The sequence below is a fragment of the Ambystoma mexicanum genome, chromosome 1q (assembly GCF_040938575.1).
Source record: "Ambystoma mexicanum isolate Mex_15411 chromosome 1q, UKY_AmexF1_1, whole genome shotgun sequence".
Taxonomy (NCBI): Eukaryota; Metazoa; Chordata; class Amphibia; order Caudata; family Ambystomatidae; genus Ambystoma; species Ambystoma mexicanum.
Window position 1 is genome coordinate 1,469,911,765 of NC_090922.1, and position 22,754 is coordinate 1,469,934,518.

At 46.0% G+C, this 22,754-nt stretch overlaps 1 protein-coding gene across 3 annotated transcripts in view; it reads right to left on the minus strand.

Moving 5' to 3' along the window:
* MUTYH (mutY DNA glycosylase) overlaps positions 1-22,754 on the minus strand; it is a 523,937-nt gene that overhangs the window by 202,363 nt on the left and 298,820 nt on the right. For all 3 annotated transcript variants that reach the window (XM_069642363.1, XM_069642364.1, XM_069642365.1), the window contains exon 9: positions 10,847-10,944. In XM_069642363.1, the coding sequence (XP_069498464.1) occupies positions 10,847-10,944 (98 nt within the window). The remainder of the gene's footprint in view (positions 1-10,846; positions 10,945-22,754) is intronic.

Genomic DNA, 22,754 nt, shown 5'->3' on the forward strand with positions numbered 1-22,754 from the left:
TCGATACAGTCATCCGTGTCGTGGGCCTCCCCGAGGCACCAGAGGCAGGCGTCGTGCGAGTCCGTCACCGACATCTTGGACCCACACTCCCCGCACTTCTTGAAACCCGGACGCGGGGTCGAAGACGAAGTAGACATCTTCAGAAGGAATATCACAAACGAACAGGTTCGAAGAACCGAGAAGAACAGAACTCCAAAGAGTCGAGGCGTTTAAACCGAGAAACACGAAGCAACACGTACGCGGAAAAAAACGGAACTGAGGCTGTGGGCGTCGTGCGTCCTACTTATCACATCGGATGACGTCGGACGTCGGAGGAGGTCCTCGACGACGGCGCATCGACGTCATCGACGCAGGACGCAGACGCCAAAAAAGTTTCCGAAGCAGCACAGCTGTGGTGATTACATGTCATAGATATGGAATACGTCGGAGGACCCAATCCCCTCGAAACTTATCTTCTTTGCTCGCCAGTCAATTCTGGGATTATGCGTTTCTAACCAAGGAATTCCAAGAATTACTTGAAATTGTGGGGCCTTGATCACATCAAACACGATTGCTTCCCGATGTCCATCCTGACCCACCAGTGTCACTTCAACAGTGGAATGCGTTACAGGCCCTGAGGCTATTTCGGTTCCATCTACTGTAGTAATGACATCTTGGGTTACTTTCGGGTGGAGAGGAAGCTTAATCCTGGAAGCCAATTCACGGTCTATGTAATTTCCAATAGCTCCACTGTCGATGTATGCTTTTATAGCATGCAACTGCTGAGGCTGTTTTGGGTCCACAAGCACCATTGGCATGACGAAATGCGAGGTCAAAGAGTTAGTTTTCAAGCTCGGCAAGCGGACCCCTACGCTTGCCGGGCTAGGTCGTTTCCCGAATCAGGTGTCACTAATTCGTTATCAGTAGCTCCAACCACCTTCTTAAGTGGTTTAACTGGACAATTTTGAAGAAAGTGACCGGAAGTCCCGCAATACAGACAAAGTTGCATTTGCCGCCTTCTCTCTCGTTCTTTCTGCGTTAATGGTCCTTTAACACCACCGATTTGCATAGGTTCAGATACGTCGGTACTCTTGGAGGTAGCGTGGGTTTTGATCGGTGCTCGGTTTTCATACTTGAACCGATCTGCTTTTCTATTTTGAAGTCTGTGATCAAGTTGAACCACCAAGTCAATGTAGTCTGCGCAGACCTGGGGTGGGTTTACTATCTGAGCTATAACATCCTTAAGCTCTCCGCGCAGGCCTCGATGAAACAACGTGATCCTTTTGCTTTCTGGCCATCCAGTTTCCATAACTAGTCTGTTAAAGGTAGCTATGTAGGACAGAAGATCCTGATTACCTTGTCGTAAGGATAGCAGTTTGTTATCAAGGGCCTGTCCTTGAGAGTGTCGAGCCAACAATCTTTCCATGCTGGCCTGGAAGCCCTGAAAATTCTGGAGAATGGGATCATCCTGATTTACCAATGGAATAGAACAATCGGCAGCACTGCCACTGAGGTAAGATAGTATAAAGGCTACCTTGGTCTGGTCGTTAGGGAAGGCTCCGGGTCTGCATAGAAAGTGTAAACGACATTGGTTCATAAAGACGGCATATTTCTTGGGATCCCCCGCAAAACGTTCAGGCGGGGCCAAAGGCATGTGTCCAGGTAGATTAATTTGTACCGGGTTACTCAAACCCATTGATGTGGAAATGTCTCCGGAATTAGGTTAAGGAGTGTGCCCTGCCTGGGCCTGTAATAACCTTTTGGCTAGGTCATCAGTTCTTTCCTTAGATAAGATCAGTTCTCTTTTGAGAGCGTTAGTCTCCTGGCGGGCTGAGTGCACCTCTGCCCGTAATTCCCCCAAAAGCTGGGCCAGCTGGTCAGTCTCGGAAGTCTCCATAGCGCCCGGGTGGGAAATTGTGGGTAGGCTTCGCGTTCTGTAACGCTCACCTGATTCCCACGGAGGCGCAGGTCTGGCTTCGAGTGCTGATGCTTCTTCAATGGTGAAGCGCAGGACTCTGAAGATGGACAGGAAGGGCCCTCTACTCTGGCTTCTCCGGCTCGCAGGAATATTCCCCTGTGCCTGAAAAGGGAGTATTACCTACTGACTGAGTTATGCTCAAGCCTCCCACTCTCTTCCAACCCTCCACGATACCCTTCCACGATTCCCCGTGAAGTCTCACCTTAGGGTCTGAAAGGACGAGCTCTCCATCCTGCTTCTGACGCAGGGGCGCGTTGAACCCAGTTACTTCACTGGATTGGGGTTGGATGGGAGTTCAGGTAAGCTTGATTATACTGGTAAGGCGCTGTAAAAGTTCTGTTGCAAGTTCAAAAGTTCAAGCTTTAAATAATAATGTTCATTGTCTTTTTTCAGGTGATGAATGAAGATTCCTTTGGAGACTTCTTGCAACAAAGCGCTGATGTTGATGTCTTTTCCCCATAGGGGCCGGGGTTCGGAATGCCGGAGATAAGGCGCCGACCCGAAGTGAAACGTGCAGTTCCAGTAAAGATCTGGTAAGTCCTAGATGAGCGCTCAGGTAATGTTTTTGCATTCGCTCATTTAATGTCTTTGGCCCTCATTACGACCCTGGCGGAAATCGCGGTGCAAAATGCACCATGGAGCACGGCGGAAAGCTGCCGATAGCGCCATGGGGGTTGGCGGATTTTCCGCCCCATTCCGACCTTGGCGGGGCGGTAAATCCCCATTCCCCATTTTACCCTTCCCCATTCCCATTTTTGCCCCATAGGGTATAATGGGAGTGGGGAAGGCGTTAATTACGCCACCTCAAAATACGGTGGCGTAATTAACGACAAGGTCCCGTAGCGCCATGGATTTCTCCGCCCGGAAAAACCAGGCGGAAAACGCTCCATGGCGCTACGGAAACTCGTAGTAGGGCGGACTGGTTCGCCGCGAATAACGCTGGCGTAAACCCACTCCGCCAGGGTCGTAATGAGGCCCTTTGTCTTTTTTCCCCATAGGGGCCGGGGTCCTGCTTGGAAGCAGCAAGACCCGAAATGAAATAGGAATGACCCAACAGGTAAGTCTTAGAAGGAAACTGAGCTTTTCCTATTCCCTTCCTTCTCTCACCTCTTATTCTTGTCTTTTTCTCTAGGCTCTGGGAAGTGGCTGTGTATCCGGATGATCGCTGCTGAAGATGGAGGAACCCAGGAAAGGTGAGTGAAATGCAGCGCTGCAGCGATCGTAACGAAATGCTTTTAAAAATGATGTCTTCCCTTTCAGGATCGTCGGTGATGTCCCCGTGGTTCAGATTAGCTGGTAGGTCTCTTGTCTCCCTTTGCAGGTGACCCAGGATGCTGACGGGCGTGGCTGAAGTCCAGATGCATGAGCTGACACGGTGAGCGTCCAGCTGCGAGGAGCAGAACAACGCGAAGCGTGAGTTGCTGATCGGGTGTGGTTTAAATAGCTTTGGAAGAAGTTCCAAGTGTGTATCCTTCCTCCGATCAGGTATGTATCCTTCCCCGACCACACCCGGGTGGAAAGTAGTCCCACAGGTAAAGTAGTTCCTATTCAGGCCTCAAGAGGGCCTGGATGTGGCAGCATGGTCTGCATCAGGTAAGTGCACATTAAAACACTTGAACACATGTCTAGCTTTATGAGCCTGGCGCCTAAGGCGCCAGGACAGAGGTCCAACATGAGCCTGGCGCCTAAGGCGCCAGGACTGCATCCAAAGGGCCCCATCTTGGACCCGCTGGCACTCCCCTGGGGGAAATGATGCCTGCCTCTGGGGTTGCTGGGTCGGACCTGGCTCCTTGGAGGTAGGCATCATGACAGTAAGGCAACGATTTGGAGATGAGGGGGAGAGAAAAAAGGAAACTCGCAGCCCCCTCACACTCTCTTCAGAAATAAGCACTAAATAATATACAATATAAAAAGAAAATTACACTCTTATAAAAACCCCATATATGATATGTATGTATGTATATATGTAAATATTAAAAATGGATTAAATACAGTTGTGCAATTGCAATTGAGCAATATTATACAATATTAAAACCATGAGATAAAAAATAAAATCGTACTAGCTAGAGCACGGGGGTTCACAATCCCCAAACCATGAATAAATAATTAATAAGTATGAGGGTAGTGGGTGGTAAGAGAACCATGAACAGGTAGGGGCATGTAAGGGCCACCCTTACAAGAGTCAATGGCAGTCAATGGCAGGCGTTCAAAGCCCAACTTTTTCTTCCTCCTCTGAGTCAGGGTCAGAGTCAAAGATAAAAAAGGTTTCCAGAAATATAGGTAAACAAAGATTGTAAGTGCAAAGGCAAGGGTTATAGAGCCGATCCAAGGCCCAGGGGGCTCACAGGTGCACTGAACAAAAGTCACGGGGGCTGGAGGGCGGGGAACGCCCGACAGCTCGAGGAGCTGCCGTAGTCCGTCTCTCCCCCCCCCGTCCCTCCAGCAAGCCTTAAATAAGGGACGGTAAAGTCACAAAATTATAGCAGACACCAACAGCAAACACCGTACCTTGCGTGCGTGCGGGTTTAATAAAATAAAAACCGCGGGCAGAGGGCTGAAATCAGCAGATCAGTCCAGGGCAGCGCAGGCAGCATAAGCAGCAAGGGTAGACTGCTCCCACACCAAATGCCACAAAGGACACCAAGGACTCTGCGGACTCCGCGCGCTCCGCGCTTCCGGGGGTTTTTGAGCAGGTAAGCCCGCCTCCTCCTCGCCAGGCAGAAAAGTTAACCCCTTGCAGGGACGCTCACAGGGGAACACGCAAGCAGAGCTTCCCGGACACCAAGGACGCTGCGGACTCTGCGCGCTCCGCGCTTCCGGGGGTTTTTGAGCAGGTAAGCCCGCCTCCTCCTCGCCAGGCAGAAAAGTTAACCCCTTGCAGGGACGCTCACAGGGGAACACGCAAGCAGAGCTTCCCGGACACCAAGGACTCTGCGGACTTTTAGTTTGTAAATTAGCTACTTTATTTGTTGAGGCAAGTTGTATACTGGAGCACCATTTTTTGTCCTTGGTGCAGTTTTCTTGAGGTACAACGGGAGTTTCCAATTCTTTCACAATGCTGAACAGTTCTTTGACACTAGATTTTGAATTAGATATTCTAGTATTTTAGGTTTCTTGTTTGGCTAAAAGTATTTCTTTCTTGTATTGGGAGGAGGCTTTGGAAAGGTTGAGTTTATTTTGGACTGATGGGGAGAGTCTCCAAATAGTTTCAAGTTCTCTTTTGGTCAGCCTGAGATTTTTTAGATGAGGCGTGAACCATGAGTTGAGGTGTTTTTTCGGTTTGCTATTTCTTAGTTTGAGCGGAGCTATGTGGTCAAGGGCTGAGTTCATAGCTTCATTATACTGTTCAACTAACAGATTGAGGTCCATAATGTCTGGTAGTGAGTTCAATTTAGGTATTACGACGGGCATCAGATTTTCCGCTGTCATGAGTTTTTTGTTCCTCGTGGGCAAGGGTGGGGCAAGTGAGGACAGAGCAGTAGCAGGGTTGGTCGTCACTGTGAATAATAGCAGGTGGTGGTCAGTCCAGATCTAAAGGTATGGAATCCGTAATATTTACTTCGCAATTATGTTCTGCTATCCAATCAAGGATACAACCTTTATTGTGGGTGGGTAATTCAACTTTCTGGGAGAATCCCAGCTCTTTCAGGGTCAGGGCAATCGCTGTAGATTGGATATCCTTATTGTCATTGTAACCTAGATTAAAGTCTCCAAGCACTATTGTTTGGGATGTATTTTTTAGGTTATTGGAAAGGGATGTCGAGATGTCCTCAGCGAAGGTTCCGATAGGACCTGGTGGTCTGTAGATAAGGATGATGTTTAGGGTCTGGGAGTTAGAGATGGCTATTTTGACCGTGAGGCATTCACAGGATTTCATAGTGGTGGTTGTGATAATTCTCATGTCTAGGCTGATTTTAGCTATGATTGCTATGCCTCCACCTCGGGAGGTGTGTCTGTCCGCTCGTAGAATTGTGTAGTTATCCGGGACTGCTAGTGATAGGGCAGGGCCTGCTGCATCATGTAGCCAGGATTCTGAGATGGCCAGGAAGTCTAGGTTGTCGGTAAGAATGATGTCTGATATCTCTGTAGCGTGTGCCTCACGTTTGACTCCTCACAATATAGATTAGGACGAGACACAATAATCCATTGCATCAAAACCTGCAGATAACTTGGTGGGACAGGAAGCAGGGGGTCTCTGTGTATGTCACGGCCTTCAGGGACCACCACCTTCTTCCTCGCCAGGGTGTGTTCACAACATGGTTCCTGAGAGTCAGGTTAGTGCTTCCGATCTGGCAGCTTCCTGGTGGAAGAGGGCCGGAAGCTTTCTCGTTAGTGTGGGATGTTCTGGAGGCGGTGCATGTTGACCCACCTATTGGAAGGTGTGCTGTGCTTTCAACTTTTTCATAACAAGTCCATGAATTAGGTATGGACTCTGCGTCATTGGGTCAAGTGCTTCACTGGATTTTTCTTGCTGGGACAAATGTGGTTAGATTGACACACCGACGCTTGGAGTGATGCTGCGTCGGGAAGTCCTAATACAGATGTCAGGATTTTTTATGGTGCCATTTCTGCTGGGGACTTTGCTGTCCAAGATGGGATGATTGAGCCAATTTGCGTTCCTGCCGTGCACGGTGTGGAGCGCCCCTTCCTCCTAATACTCTTCCTAAGCACTTCCTAAGTTTTGACGAGGCGGGGAAACCCCTCAGAGTTAGGGAAAGATAGGATTTCATCCGAACTATTTATTTTCCTTTTTAATAAAAGTGTATAGCAACCAAAATAATCCCTCCGTCTCCAAGGAAAACTCGAAATACCATCTAATGAAACCGTATACCAGCATTTCATTGTCTGCCTTTCCTTGTGTGTGTTTAAAGTAATTTAAAACCTAGTGTTTCGTCCCTAGAGGATTGGAGAATCCCAACCTTTGCCTTTTCATCCCACATCTACCTCCCACCGAACTGCACCAAGATGAACCCGAGCTCAGGTAAGCGAGGTTGCTGGAGATAGCTAAGTGGAAGGTTAAGTACTTAAAACTAAGAAACTAAGATGAAGTGTGTGGCGGGTCAGAAGAAGGATGCAGACTCTTATAAGACAAGTTTATTAAAGAAAAGGATAATGCACGTTTTTTTGGTCCTCATCTCTTTACTTTTAATACAAATAGCTATTCTTCCCTTTTCCCAGGTTAAGGTTATCCAACCTTTATGACTCTCTCTTGACATTCTCTTTCTTTCTACATAACTCAGAAGATGTGTTGGCCTCAGCTGCACACTTCTCACCAGATGCTATCTCTTGGATATCATCCTTCCTTACAGAGAAACATAAGGGTGTTCTCCACTAGTGCTGCAGCTCCTCCAGCCCCTGTTACATGTGGCATCCCATAAGGCTCAGGTGGCTTCCTAACGCCTTAAAACATATTCACTAAGCCACTTTTTAACCTGCTTGATGATGAAGCAATTGCCTACACAAACTATGTGGATGACACGCAGATCTTGCTCCCACTGACTGGAAACTATTCCACTAACTCTTCTCAATCTTCACTCAATCTATCACACCATCCAGGCTTGGATGGCCTCCCACCACCTCTGCCGCAATAAGACAAAGATCCTGTTGGTTGGGTCACACACTTCCCTCATCAAGCTTGGCCCAGCCTACAAAATTTTTTATCATTGAGGGCATCACCATTCAGGTCTCCAGCAATGTGAAGAACCTGGGTGTCTCCTTGGATGCTACTCTCTCCCGCTCTGATCAAGTCAACACAATCTTCTCTTTGGCAGTCCACACCGGCAAATTGATCAACGCATGCAGACCCTTCCTGACCACAGAAAGCTGTGTCACCACTGCCGAAGCCCTTTTAGGTTTGAGATTGGACTACTGCAATGACCTATTTACAGGGACCTTTTCGCGCAATATTAATAAACTAAAGATTGTTCAGTATAACGCTCTTGGAGCAGCACTCAACACCCAAAAGCGCAAACACAACTCAGCAGTTGGAAAAAGTACTCAGTGGCTACCGATCAGGGAGCGGATCATCTTTAAATCCTTAGCCACAGAATAGAAGTTGGTCCTTTTCTGTCGCCAATCGTCCCGTTGCAGTGCAGGAGTACTATAGACGTCCTCCCTCTTATCCCACAACTGAGGCCCAGGAACACAGGAACAGAAGCCAGCCAAAGCCCTTTTCTTCTGACCAAAGGTACTGTACAGTCTAAGAGAACTTCCCTCTTGTTGTGTAACTTCACTTCTCAGTTGAGACCTGTTGTGGTTGCTTCTGTAGAGTTGCTGACAGCTTCTTTACTTCACAAGCCTAACCAGCTTGTGGCCCTACTTTGATTTCCTCTTCTCTACAAAGACTTCTAAAACATTGTGCAAGAATTGTTTCCTACCTCTGAGAAGTGCTTCAGCTCACCTAGACTTTTGCCCAATTGACTTTGGCCTAGCCCGGCTCCCTGAATGACTTCTTCCCTCTGAAATTGTGTTTGGTCTTCCTTCCAGGAAGGGGTTAACTAACTTTGCATTGGGGGTGTTCAAAAGTACTTATCGGCCTTCAGAATATTTGTGAGATCTCTTGTTTTGTCCTAATAACCATAAGTCTGGTTCTAAATTAAAACAGTAGTATATTAATGTCCACAGTATCCCAGTTAATAAAGTCACTTGAGGGTGTAGGAAGTGTCTGTGTGCCACCTAAAAAGGGTACTTACTGGTTAAGAAATATTAAGAGTGTATTTTGGAGTGTATTTGTGTATTACTGTTATATTGCCCCTTCTGAAGAAGGCTTCCTCAAACTGACTGTTAAATTAATAATTGTTTAATCAAGAAATCTTGTGTGTAAGAGTTTATTTGAATACTTGTCACTGTGAATCTCTGTGTAACTCCCCTACAGCTCACATTGACCCCTCTTGTGATAGGCCGGGCTGCTCAACACGCTACCAACCGGTGTAGTACAAGCTTAGACCAAAGGTTAGGTTCCTATTGCCAGGTGGTCAGGGTTGTTGTAGTGCACCCAAAAGGTACTGCATACAATCTTGCCTAACATGAAGTGAAGCTGAAGGCTTTACTTCCCTTCGAGAAGGTAGGAGAGGGTCAAAACCAGAGCAAAAGGAATGGGGTTTCATAGAAAACTGTGGAGGGAAAGTTGCAAAAAGAAATGTTTTCCTAACAAAAGCCATGCTTCAAAACACATTGAGGCAGTGGTTCAGTGGTGCCGAGCTGGACGACTGAGTCAAACTCACGATGCGGTACACAGGTAGAAATGGCATATGGCACATAGAAGCTTGGGATAGGAAGGTGATGCCCAAATCGGCGTAGCTCACAAGGAGTTTGATGAGTGACTCAAGGCCAGAGCTATTCTGGGACTTTGTGTTGCTAGAGGGACCTATTTCAGCTTGTCCAGGGACAAGGTAAGACCCAGTTATGCACTCACAATCCTGGGAGCTTGGCTGGAAGCTACATGGGGGTCCTTGAGCTCCAGTGAACAGGAACCTGGTTCCAGTGCATCTAGCAAAGCGGCAGGCCTTGGTCACCTCAGTTCACCCCTGCTGTTTGCAGAGGATGGTTAGGGGACAGAGGTCAGAGCCTTGGATGCCTTCTATCGTCTCACTGTTTCAGGACCTTGGAATGGCCTGCACTTCCAGAGGTCCAGAGAATTCTTCTTGTGCGTCACACTCCAGAGATCAAAGGAGGAGGGGGTGCCCCTCTTTTTTTTTAAAGGTAAAATATCACAAGGGATTTATCTGAAGCAAGTGTTTTCCATGCTCTTCTAGGCTTCAAGCAGGAGCTAAAAATCTCCCAACAATTTCGATGCCTGGTTTATTGCTCACCATGCCTACATCAGCTGAGTTGCTGGAACGTGAAATCCAAATAAAGATTTGCCTTCACTCCAAGATCAGTTGCAGACAGTTAAACTGTGCACATTGGAAGCAGTGTTCCTCAGACAATTAATTCTATGACGCAAATATAGCACAAACACCAGGTGCATCTACAAGGGAGCTGATAACATACCCAGCCCCTGTGAAAGAAGTGACTCCAACTCTCTAAACCTATTCAACTCACTATTCCCCAAACCAAACACGCGGCGGAGTTCCGCAAATGTTATCATCTACACCTAATTGTTTAATCCAATTTTCAAACAATAGTATATCTACATTTTCAATCAAAACTGCAGTTGAATTCATTGATTGCTGGGACAATTTATAATTGGTTACTTATAATGCACTTAATATCCAGAGGTTTCTTAGCACAGACTCAGTGATTGAACCTGTGTTGCTCTGCATCGTTATGCTTCCAAGGCGAGCGCATTGCCTCTGAGCTATCCTCCAGAGTAAAACTGTGGATTTAATTTCAGATCAGGATCAATTTAATTCATTTTGGGAAATTGTAAGCCAATTGAAAAGTAGGATTTGTAGGAAAAGTCGAGCAGGGCCATAATCAAACTACTTTGCCATTTTTCCGTAACTCGGCAGGAAAGGTCCTCTTACTTTGAGGTAGCTACTGAGTTCTCAACTCCTTAGTGCAGAGCCTGGCTGGTAACTTTGACCATAAACAGCTGAACACACTGGAATAGGCGAAATGTGTGTACTAAATAGAGAAGTGTTCTTGCATCACAGAGATTGTGACAGGTTGTGTACAGATGTTTCTTAACTGCCTTTCCTTCCCACTTTAGCAACAAGACTGACCCTATGCTGAAAACCCAGCTTTATACCTGATCTGCACACAGAAGCATCAGAAGGCATGAGGGAGTTTCAGCCCTGTTGAAGATGCCAGTGACCACAAACTAGTGAAGCACCACATTACTTCTTACCTCAGTTAGCAATACTTCCCTCCAGCTTAAGCAGTACACCGCCTACTGTTGTGGCAAAATACCATGAGCAAATGCAGCCCCCACAAAGTAAAACGTACCAAAGTCCGTCTGTAACTGTGGGGCTCCCCGAGTCGGCACCAATGCTGCGGGCTCTGCACAGGACACGGATCACATTCCCGTCCACGACCCCCGTCACCTGAGAAGACAAGAAGAAAAAGAACAAATTCTCTATCATTTTTTTACAGCGACACTGGGGTTATGGGGCATCCAAATAAAAGCTTGGGGAGTTTGGACTTAAGCATAGAAAACGTACTGGAAAAACTGGTTGCTTGCACTGGAGTGTTTTGTTTTTCAGTAGGGACCCTGACTTCTCTTGTAAGGAAATCTTTGCCACGAGATCCTGGGAGTGACTGCCCGAGTGGATCCCCTTTGAATACCAATGTTATGCCTTTCTGCTGACCACTCTGCTCTAGAATAAAGGACACTTTATGCCAGAAGGAAGCTCATGGAGATACTACAAGATTAATCTGGTGAAGGTGGAATCGCCAAATGCTATCGCGCCTCTTGTTCAGACACCGTATTAAAGCTCTTATCTCCATTCTCTTCTGAAAGTAAGATCTTGCTTCTGAAGTAATTATTTAGAAGAACAGCTCTGGTTTATTTATTAATTTTGTACAGTAATGAATGCAAGCCCCCAATATTTTGTGTTTCTTTCTAAGCAAATACTGTATATGAACAAGCAACACCAGACCCAGGTCTCAACTAAACAGCCATACTTCCTAAATCTGAATTCTATCCACAGCCATTTTCATCATGGAAACCCAGCTCCTCCCCCACTTCTACCCAAATCTTTGATGTCTGTATCCACCCGGGTTACAGCATCCAACAGCCTGACCACACAGGGAAGGAAGAGGGAGGCATGTCAGCTATCCACAAATCAGACTGGTCTTGCACCATGCACAGCCATGAACTCCTTAAAGCTTCTCTCATGCCACCTTGTGCTATCACATAAACATTCATTTGATCTACTGCACACTTCAGAGATGTGGGTCATTCCTCGATAAAATGTCTAACCTCATCACTTCAGCATCAATCGCAAATTCAACAAACGTCTTCCTTAGCAACTTCAATCTGCCAGGGACCCAGGCCGTGAAAAACACCAGGGACTCTCTCCTCCACCTCACGGATTCCATGGACATATTCTAAATTCTCCACACAGAAGAGGAAACCTACTCAATCTCGTCTTCTCAACATCTCCCAGACACAATGTCTTAACCATTTTCAACTTGAATAGACAGACAACTGAGGTAGGCCAGACATAGGAGACAGAAAATAGGACATGTTCCTAACAGGAGACTTTCATGAAAAGAACAAATGCCTCCTCTAAGCCCTACTTTTAAGATGAGCTCCCTACTCCAAAAAAGAATAATCGGGGGCTCGTCAGGACTTCTTAAAAAGAAACTATGTGAAGCTAAAAATAACTATGAGGGCATCGTAGAGACCAAAACAAGGAAAGCACGTCAGCTGACGCATCTCCTCCGATAATTAGCTTCTGATACTGCTGGATACACTATACACTATGCAGGGCATTCAGGTTCTTTATAAGCAATGTTACTGTCTAATGATCTTGTATGGGGTGGAGTCAATAACAATGATGGACTTCGGTTGATTAGATCGTTTGGAGGGGAGGTTCTGGCGTACAGCACTAAACCTAGCAGTCTCTATCCCTATGAACATTTACGGTTGGAATTTGGGATCGTATCATTAAGCACATCATTGCTCAAAAAGACAGGCACATTGCATACTTAGTCCAAAATGTCACATAAGTGCCCGCTATTGGAGAATTTAGGTAAAAGCTGTGGGCTGGAAGTTAGAAACGGTGGGAAGAATTTCAAATTCTTAACACCGTAAATTGGACGCTTTGGCTTGAAACCTGGTCCAATTTTGACCTGGTCAAGGCCTCTATATTTAAAAAGGGCAACATCTGAGACTTGGTTAAAAATTACACACATTTGACAGGTCTCAGTAATTACGGCGCGGTCACACATGTCACTCATTGCTACCTGAAACGTCAGTCGCATCTGTAAGTCCAAGCTCTGCGGTCTTGCACTTTATGTTGAGACTAAGAATGAATTATTTACCACTTTAAACATTTAAAGGCCCACAACTAGGAATCCCGAAAGAAGTGAGAATATGTTGGATATGTAAATCTTCTGAGCATTTAGAGATGGCGAGGCACTTAATGACGAATGCTGTGCAATCGGACCAATATACATGTGCCCGTTAGGCACCAGATTGCATAATAATTGAGTATTGCCTAAATTCCGATTCCAAACAAATGCACATTGCACTTCACTGAGTTTGAAAAATAGTGGAAAAGCGACTAGGATTGGAGCATTTTAGAGATGCGTGACGGAGTAGCAGATACACTAGGGGTTATTACGAATGGATACATTTTAACCGATTTTGTATAAGTATGAACTGTGATATTTAATCAACAAGGATGTATTAATATTTGTATATTTTAGTTAATACCAATTGTGATTGACAGATGAAAAATTGTATGGGTTTTAAGTATGAATATAAACATTTTCTTTTATCAGGAAATATGTAATTTATGAAATTGTATTGGTTCTTGTAAAAACAAAAGGGGAAGGGGGGTGAGGCGCGCACTCCAAATCCTGGCCAATATACTACCTGAAGAAAGAAAAATAATAACTGGGTTAAATCCCAAAGCATCCAATTCACTGGGTTAGATCCCAATTGTTGCAAAAATGTTCACAGGGTTGGATCCCTTCTGCTGCATTTGTACTGTTGTTTTCCTGCTCCTAGCGATTTCGTGTCCCAACACTCTTCAGGGAGGCAGTGTTGGCTTTCTTTTCAGATGAATCCAATTCATTCTTGTAACGCTTTCATTTTTTCTTGTTAAATTCTTGTTGAACTATAAATAAGTAAATATAAATAAATAAAAAGAAACTCTGTCCTCTGTCCATACCTATGCCATATGAACATTTTCCCTATGTGAAGGCATCAGGAAGTAGACACGGACAGTAGAGCAAAGTTTGGGCTATAAACCTTTTATTAAAATCACAATGAGGTTGCGGATAAGGTCTACCTTGCCCGATGCTAAGGTGGGATTTCCCTACCAAAATAAAACTAAGGATAGTCTGTGTCAGGACGTTCAAAGTAAATATCTGTAAGTCCAAAACCTATACTTGCCCTCACATCTATTTGTTCAAACTGTAGGCAGTGCACCAGATAAGAATGTGAAGTGGAGTATTTTACTCCCTATTTGTTATAGTTGGGCGTAAAACTATTTTTTGGGAGTAGAAATGTAAGTCGATTTCCCAATTGGAATCTTTTATGAGCAAGTGGACATTTGTTTTAACTGGAAAACAGAAATGTTTTCGTATTTATTTAATTGCACCTATTTATACACGTGCATCAAAAGGTACATATTTACTTCTTCCAATCAGGCAGTGATAACAGCAGTTTAATCCTGTGGTACTACATGCACTACTGGTCCAAACATATCCATGGAGCAGTTTGGTTGGAAGCAGGGGCACACAGCCTTACGTGTCTGTTTCCTATTTGTTTGATGCGGTATTGCTACTCCCCATTTTACATTTTTGGGAGTATATGCCTATTTTTAGGGAGTAAAAGTGGCCGATACACCCCTTAGCTGTAGGGCTGTGTGTAGGGATGTCTGCTTCAAAAGGATAAGTGATCAAACAAAAGGGGGCATGGCTACAGAGCCATGAGATAAGAGGTGATCCCATGGTGCTCCTGCTGATCCTTCATGATCCGGACTAAAAGCTAACTACCGAACCGGCCGCGGCGTGCAAAATTGATGTTGCACATGCATGAATATGCAGGGAACAAAATGAGCAGACCCTCGCAGTGATTTGTTGCATGGTCTGTTCAGCGTGTGCTGGAAGAGTAATGCGGCAGCCCGACGGCGAACATAACAAAATGGTGACCGAATGAAGACAAAGGAATCGGCCGCCGGACTACAGCAAGGAAGAAAGAGGTTGCACCACGGACAAGATAAGCCTCCGTTCAGCTGAGGATGTCAGCCCACAAGGAGGTGAATAACAAGCTTGCATTCCTGCTCGAAATGATCACGTGCTGGAACCCCCGTGAATACTGAAGAAGAGGTGGGTGAAACGAACTTGGTTGGCGCGGCACCAGCATCAGAGCTCTCAGCAGAGGAAGTTGCGAAAGGGCAAGCGTCGAAAGGAGCTCACTAACCTCGCTGAGCTGATTGCACAGCGAAATTATATACCGATGCGCTCACACAACCTGGGATGGCTGATGTCCACGCAAGCACGAGTAAAGTGAGAGGCGATTGACAAATGGCGCGGAGATGGAAAAAAGGCGAAATTGACACACCTCAAGGAGATACAGTAGCACGCAAAGAGAGGACCCGGCCGAGTACACTAAAGCTGCAACTGACGAATGTGAAGAGGCAGGCTGCCCGGGGATACAACCTAGCTCATTATTCGGATCGGGAACCTCAACATGCTCACAATATACCACCAAGCAGTAATAGTATCACAGGACATTGAAATACCAAGAAGCAAGACTGCATAGAGCCACAGGCGCGAACCCTCTGGGAAATCTGATTAGCCCCACTACTTATTTTGGGTGCAGAAAGTACACATGGAGTGCCCCGAGCAACAATATTGGCTGAGCCCGAAATGATATGAGCACTGGGGGCACAATATGGCATTACACTGTGCGAGACTGGCACACATTGTAGGCAGCAAGCAGGGCTGAAAGCGATGCGCCAGTGAGAGCCAGTGAGAGCTTGGTGGCGGCATACTGCATGCACAAGAGAAGAAGTGCAAGGCATACAGACAGACACCATAACAATGGCCCGGAGATAGGGTGGCTCAGCCCAGTGAACAACTAGAGCAGGAATATAGCAGCTGAAGACTAGAGGGAAGCCTTGTGCTTAGCAGCGTGGCCTGACAGGACTATGGGCCAGCAGTGGATGGATAGGCCATCATCCGGCAGAGAAGGCAAGAGGGTGATTGTCAATGACCGGAGGGGATAAAGAAAGGTCATATTAAGCACAGACCCGTCAGTCAAGACAAGAGAGCTCGCCTCAAACATCGCCAAGCAGGAAGGGTGAGACAGGGCATAACCATAACATTACAACGCCACAACACGGGAAAGCACACCCTAGCCCTTGTTGGCTGAGCTTTTAGCTCTTGAGACTGGCAGGGCTCCATTGTGCAGTTGATAAAACTCAGACCCGAGTCAGCCTGAACTAGAACAAACGGAAATAGCGTGATGGCGTCTAAACTTCCTAAAACTAAAGGGAAGCAACCCACACTGGAGGAATTCACGAAGACCTCACAGCCAATGGAAGGAGCCAGAAATAAAGACAGGAACCCGCCAATAGACACAACCCCAATGCGCAACGATCAGCAGATTCTCAACGCAATTGCGAACCTGAAAGCAACATGGGAAACCAAACTAGGAGCAGCCATGGCCAAACTCAAAGCAACACTGGAACTTAAAGTGGGCGCAGTACAAGAGGATGTCAACCTACTCAGAAAAGACGCGCAAACATTGGCAGAACGCACAGGTGAGCTGGAGAAAGCAGTGACCACAAATACAACTGCTCGCACATCTCATGCTTCGGAGCTTCACATACTGAAGCAACAAGTAAGCAATCTGGAAAATAGAGCAGAGAAAGCCGAAAAACGCACCTGGAGGAATAACATACGCATAGTGGGCCTTCCAGAGGGCGAGGAAGGACCTAACCCAAAGGACTATGTCGATACAATGATGCTTCAGGAAGTAGGAGGAGGGGCACTCGCCCAAAGATTCGCAGTGGAGAGAGCACACAGAACCCTTACAAGGAAATTCCCCCCAGGTCACCACCCCCCACCCCCAAGGCCAATAATTACCAAGATACTGAATTACCGAGACAGAGAGAAGATTCTGGAACACTTCCAGAAAGGGTGGTACAATACATAGAGCATCCGCGTCCATCACAGCATATCCAGATTACACACTCCTGGTGCAGCGGCAGCGATTGAACTATGGGAGAGTGAAGAAGAGGCCCCGGAGGATGCGACAGAGAGGTTGGACGCCCAAAATTGCCCGTCAGGAATGGACAGCCAGAAAGCAGGCGGAACGAATGAGTGAGGCGTGATTCCAGATAACAAGGTGCTGTACAAACTGTGATATTGGGACTTGAATATAAGATAGGGAAATATTGACTTGGGAGTAACAAGCTGTGGGCTGAGCACGCAGCACTGAATGAGCATAGCATAATGAGGCATAGTTGCAGGCGGCACGATAGATTCACCCCTATAGATAGTTTAGTTGGGTTGCCACGGTAACCCCCTGCTGTGTCCCTAGTATCGGCACCGCCGGATAGGTACTAAATGCGGGATGGCCTGGGATCCATGGATGGAGCTGGGCAACAGTTGGGAATGGGAAGAATGGGAGGAGGGAACGGTGTAGGAGGGTGTGCTGTGGTATTATTTAAGGAACAAGCTTACGTCCATGCGCTGATGCGCAAAATACAGAAGAGAAAAAAGGACGCGAGTGGGACTGGATATGGATAATGATAGGAGACCTCAAGATAGTTACCTGGAATGTCAGGGGGGTTAAATAGTTATTAAGAGAAACAAAATTATGATGTACCTGAGAAGACAGAAAAAATATATCGCCCTACTACAAGAAACCCATCTCACAAAAGAAAAACAAGAGGTGATAGGAAAGAAATTGAAGAGTACTACTGTGGGAGCAACATACTCTGCATATGCTAGAGGATTAATCATTTGGGTGGCACTGCATGTTCCTTTTCAGCTGCTGCAATCTGCAGTAGAATCGGATGGTGCCAGTACGGGGACTAATAGAAAACAGAGAGGTGTGCATCATCAATACAAACTCCCCGAACCATGACATGGTGGCCTACTTCAAGACCCTATACCGTAAAATAAGCCCATACTTGGGGGGTGTGTTATATGGGAAGGCGATTTCAAATGTACGCTAAACCCCAGGGTGGACAGGTCAGACGAGAAATTGGATAAAACCACCCCTGCAGCCAGAAACTTGCAGTCCTTGTTGCAAGACTTTAAGCACAAAGACATGTGGAGGTTATACCACCCATATGATAGACATTATCTGCATTACTCATCACCACATAACATGTATACACGGCTAAACTACATGTTTGCGTCCCCAGAACTTATAGGAGAGATAGTGCAGACTGCATATAAAGCAAGAATCCTTTCAGACCATTCACTACTGGTCTTGACATGGCAGTATCAAGCCCCTAGAGCTAGAATTCCTACATGGCGGCTGAGAGCCGAAGCAATAAAAGACACAGGGCCTCATTACGACCCTGGCGGTACGGGGTAAACGGCGCCGGCGCCGTTTACCCCGTACCGCCTCATTACGAGGTCCCCTCGCGGGACCCAGGAAGCAACGCCTGGTCAAACCAGGCGTGCTTACCGGGTCCCGCGAGGGGAAGAGGGAGCAAACAACGGGCCAACTCGTAATGGCCCGTTGTTTGCTCCCTCTCCCATTCCCATTTCAGCCCTATGGGGGCTGAAATGGGAATGGGGAAGGACCGGGTCCTTGGAGGGAGGAATTACCGGGCCTTCCGAACTCGGAATGGCCCGGTAATTCCTCATTCTGAGGACCCGGATGCGATTTAGGCGGCAGCCATGCTGCCAATAGCGGCATGGCTGCCGCCGAGGTCGTAATGAGGCCCACAGTGTTTAGAGGGGACCTGAGAAGGGAGGTTGTTGAATATTGTGAAAACAATACTGGAAGGGTAAAGTCGGCTGGCACCCTATGGGAAGCATTCAAAGTGGTGGTGAGGGGATCAGCGACAACTAAATCTAAATGACTGCAGGGGGTATACTGCAAGAACTGCAGAAGGCAGAGGTGGAACTTGAGGCAGCAACGTTTAATGAAACTGACTCCCTAGACAAGACGGACACTATAAACCATTTACAGCAAATATGCAAAGGACATTGGGAGAGGCTATGCAATCTAAATCATAATAAATCCATAGAGAGACAGCACGCCGGCGGACTTAAACCGGGGAGGCTGCTGGGATGGTTGTACAAAAGCAAAGCACCAAGACCGACTATTAGAGCAATACAAGGGGGAGGAGGGCAGATACTTGACACCCAGGAGGGGGTGAATGAAGGCTTCCCTTACAAATTACTGTATGAAGATACAGATGAAGGACAAGGCAGTGAGATAGTGGAAACACTGGAGTATATTGGCATACCCAAGTTGAGTGCCGAAGAAAGAGAGAGCTTAGATGCCCCTATCACACTAGAGGAACTAGAAGCAGTGATCAAGGAATTGGCCACTTGTAAAGCCCCGGGGGCGGATGGACTCCCTCATGAGTTTTATAAAGCATCTAAGAAAGGAGTGCTCCCCGCACTACTGGCCATGTTAAATGAAGCTCTCAAAATCGGAACGCTGCCAGAATCCCTAAGGGAGGCGTTAATCATCCCGATTCTCAAACCTCATAAACTGAGCATGGATCGTGGATCATATAGACCGCTGTCTATGCTGAACGAGGTCAGTAAAATACTCATGGCTGTACTGGCCGGGAGACTGAGGCAGGTCATAAGCAAACGTATCCTGATCAAACTGAATATGTCCCACATAGAAGTATATCAGATAATCTTAGGAGGCTTCACAGGGTCATGGAACAGACAGAAGGGGAGGGGCAAGAAGTCTCAATAGTTTTACTGGATGCCGTGAAGGCCTTTGACTCTGTGAAATGGCTGTGGCTGATAGCAGCTTTACAGGAATATGGCATAGTGCCCGAGTACTTAAAATGGGTTAAACTATTATATAGCTCACCACTAGCCAGAGTTAAAACAGGATCGGTTATCTCGGAAAGGTGGCAACTTGGTAGAGGTACCAGACAGAGGTGCCCTTGGTCCCCAATGCTATATATCCTTGCGTTCGAGCCCCTAGCGATATACCTCAGACAATAATATGGTGAGGTGGGGATTTTCACGAAAGGAGGGCCACACCTAATATCGCTGTATACGGATGATATGCTGCTAGATATAAAATACCCAGAGGAGAACCTGCAATACATTCTAGAAGTGATGGAGCGATTTGCGTTGCTCTTGGGCATCACAGTCAACCTCAAAGAATCTACCCATTCTATAAATACCCTGGGAATACCCTGGGATACCAATACTTTCAGATACCTAGGGATAGATATGTATCACACAGCAGAGAATGAACATAATCACAACACAGAAAAGGTATGGAATTCTGGTCTAAGCTTCCCTCTGGCCATGGTAGGTAGAGCAGCCCTGTTGAAAATGGTTGTATTACCAAGGCTGATGCACTATTTTGGAAATATACCATACATGATAGCCAGGCGTTTCTTCACCAAACTCCACAGCATATGCAGAGGCTTCATATGGCACAACACTAGGAACAGGGTAGCCCTGTGGAAACTACAAAAAACATATGATAAAGGAGGCATAACACTTCCCAACTTTGAGATCTATTACTGGGCCAGCCAGCTACAATACTTGGCCAAATGGCTATTGGAAGACCCAACAGCAGAATCCAGACTGCTAAGGTCAGAGTGTTCCCCATTCTTCTTGAAAGAGTGGATATGGTTGCCCAAATCGGAGCTAAAGGGGTGTCAGAGAATCTTGAAATTGGGATGGCAAATGTGGCGGAAGGCTTGGCAGGCCATGGGGAACTCAACCCTCTGCTCCCCGCAGATACCACTAGTAGCACTAACCAAAGGGGACGTGCAATTAAGGAAAACGATACGCATGCACTGGGAACTGGTGGGCATAGCAACAATGGGAGACATATGGCAAGAAGGAAAGATACTAGAATTTAATGCATTGGTGGGGGAAACCGGTCTACATCAAGGGCAATATATTACATATACTAGACTGGTGTGATGGATGAAAGAAACATGGTCTGAAATAGTACTAGAAGACCAACCAGATACAACCATTGAAACGGTCTATGACATCGCAGAGGGAGGGCACAAGGTTTCCCGAATCTAGGAATTGTTGATGAGTAGGGTTGGGGAAGAGGTGACTCAGTTAAGACGGGAGTGGGAGGAGTAGGTGGGTGAATGTATGAATGATGGGCTGTGGGAAAGAGCCCAAAGGTACCATAAGAAGGTGTCCAGAAATGCAAGGTTGCAACAAATCCAGCTATATGTAACTCAGAGCGTACATGACCCCCAGAGGAAAGCCCAATTTAAAAACGCAGAAATATAGACTTGTATTCTGGCAATCTTTTCCAACAATTGTCTTGCCACTATTCACTTGCTCAAGTATCACAACCTTGTCATAGTTTTTGCCACAACTTGTACACTTCTTCTTTTCCTTATGGTTTTAGCCAATGCTTGCTTTTTCTCAGCTTCAATGCTTCACAGTTCATCAGATTCATTACAAATGCTTGTTTTCTTCATTTTATCTGGATTCACAGTTCCTTTGTATCAGTGAACGTTTCCCTCAGCTTTTCATGCAGGTGGCATTCACACATTATCCCTTTTCTTTGGTTCAGTATTCAAAAATGCATTTCATTAAAACAAGGGAATGGCAAATTCCCAGTTCACTCTCCTGGTGGAAATTTGAACCTCTTTCACAATTCACTTTAATAATTTGCTGTCCCTTGCGTGGCCTTTTCAATTGCTTTAGAGTTTGGTATTCTTAAACCGCTCCTTTCATATGGTTCATCAACCTTCAGAACACTATTTGCATTCAGCATCATTGTTTTACCTTTCCGAAGTGGCAATTACATTGCCTCTACTCGTTCGCTCACGTTCCGACCTTGTCTCAGTAGGGAGCTCACACAGCGTCCCAGAGTCACACAGCCTCACTTAACTCACCACGAACGCTGTATTTGGGTGCCCGTCTCCACATCGATCTTCGTTTCAAATAACAATGGTTATATGGATTAACACAAAAAGGAAAACCAAATGATTAGATCATTTGGTGATGCCCAACAACATTGGTTGGAAACAAGGAAAGAAGTACCTGTGCATTTTACCAATTATTGGATGTATTTGATTCTTTATTTTCTTCACATCTTCTGTACATATTGTTTATCCATTCTGTACTGCTTTGGCATTAAGGGATTCAAGCCGAGATAAAGGCCTTCACACCTTTTGGGTTTCCCCATCTCCTTCAATTTACTAGTCCAAGGTTCTACCCCTTGGTCTAATGTCATATTTTGTCTAAATATCTGTCTTGTGGTATGTAATATTTTGACATTACAACTCTGTTTTGAACAGATTGATTGAATAAATATTGCCTTTTTTAATTTTCTTACAATTATTGTAATTTGTGTTGTGTTTTTGTACTTTGGATTGTCTTACCAGAAAAAAACCCAAGCTGGATATTAGGTTGAGATACCTGCAGACTCCAGATTTGACCACAAATAAGAATAATAAGAAATTCCAGTGGTGTAATATTATGCTTTGTGCAAATGGTCATTAACTAGCCTGAATTTCCTTCCCAACAGATAGTACTTCAAATGTATGATAGCTAGTTTTATGGTTAGGGCCTCCATCCCAATGACAGAATAGTGTTTTTCCGGGGGGGGAGTGTTTCGTACTTATAGTATGGGATGTTCCAGCCAGTCATGGTCTTGTGAAAGAACGGCCCCTAATCCTGCTAGGGAAACATCGGTCTGTAGAATAAACTCCTTTGAGAAGTCAGCCACTTCTATCTGACAGAGGGTTTCTTTTAAAGACACATAACATTTCTGATCTTCCTCACTCCACTTGATATTTTGTGGCTCTGCGTTCTTGTGAAGAAAATGGGCCTGCTGAGGCTGCGAGGCAGCGCTGGAAGGTGTTTTTGTTCAAAGACTATCAAAATACTACAATTCCCATGAGTCCTTGGGGTTTGGGTGGCTGGAGGAAGCAGGTGTGTCAGCTCATTGGCATTTAAGACACTCCCCGGCCCATGCTGCATGTTGGTGATGGTTGGCGTGGCAGGCACGGGCCAGAGAGCA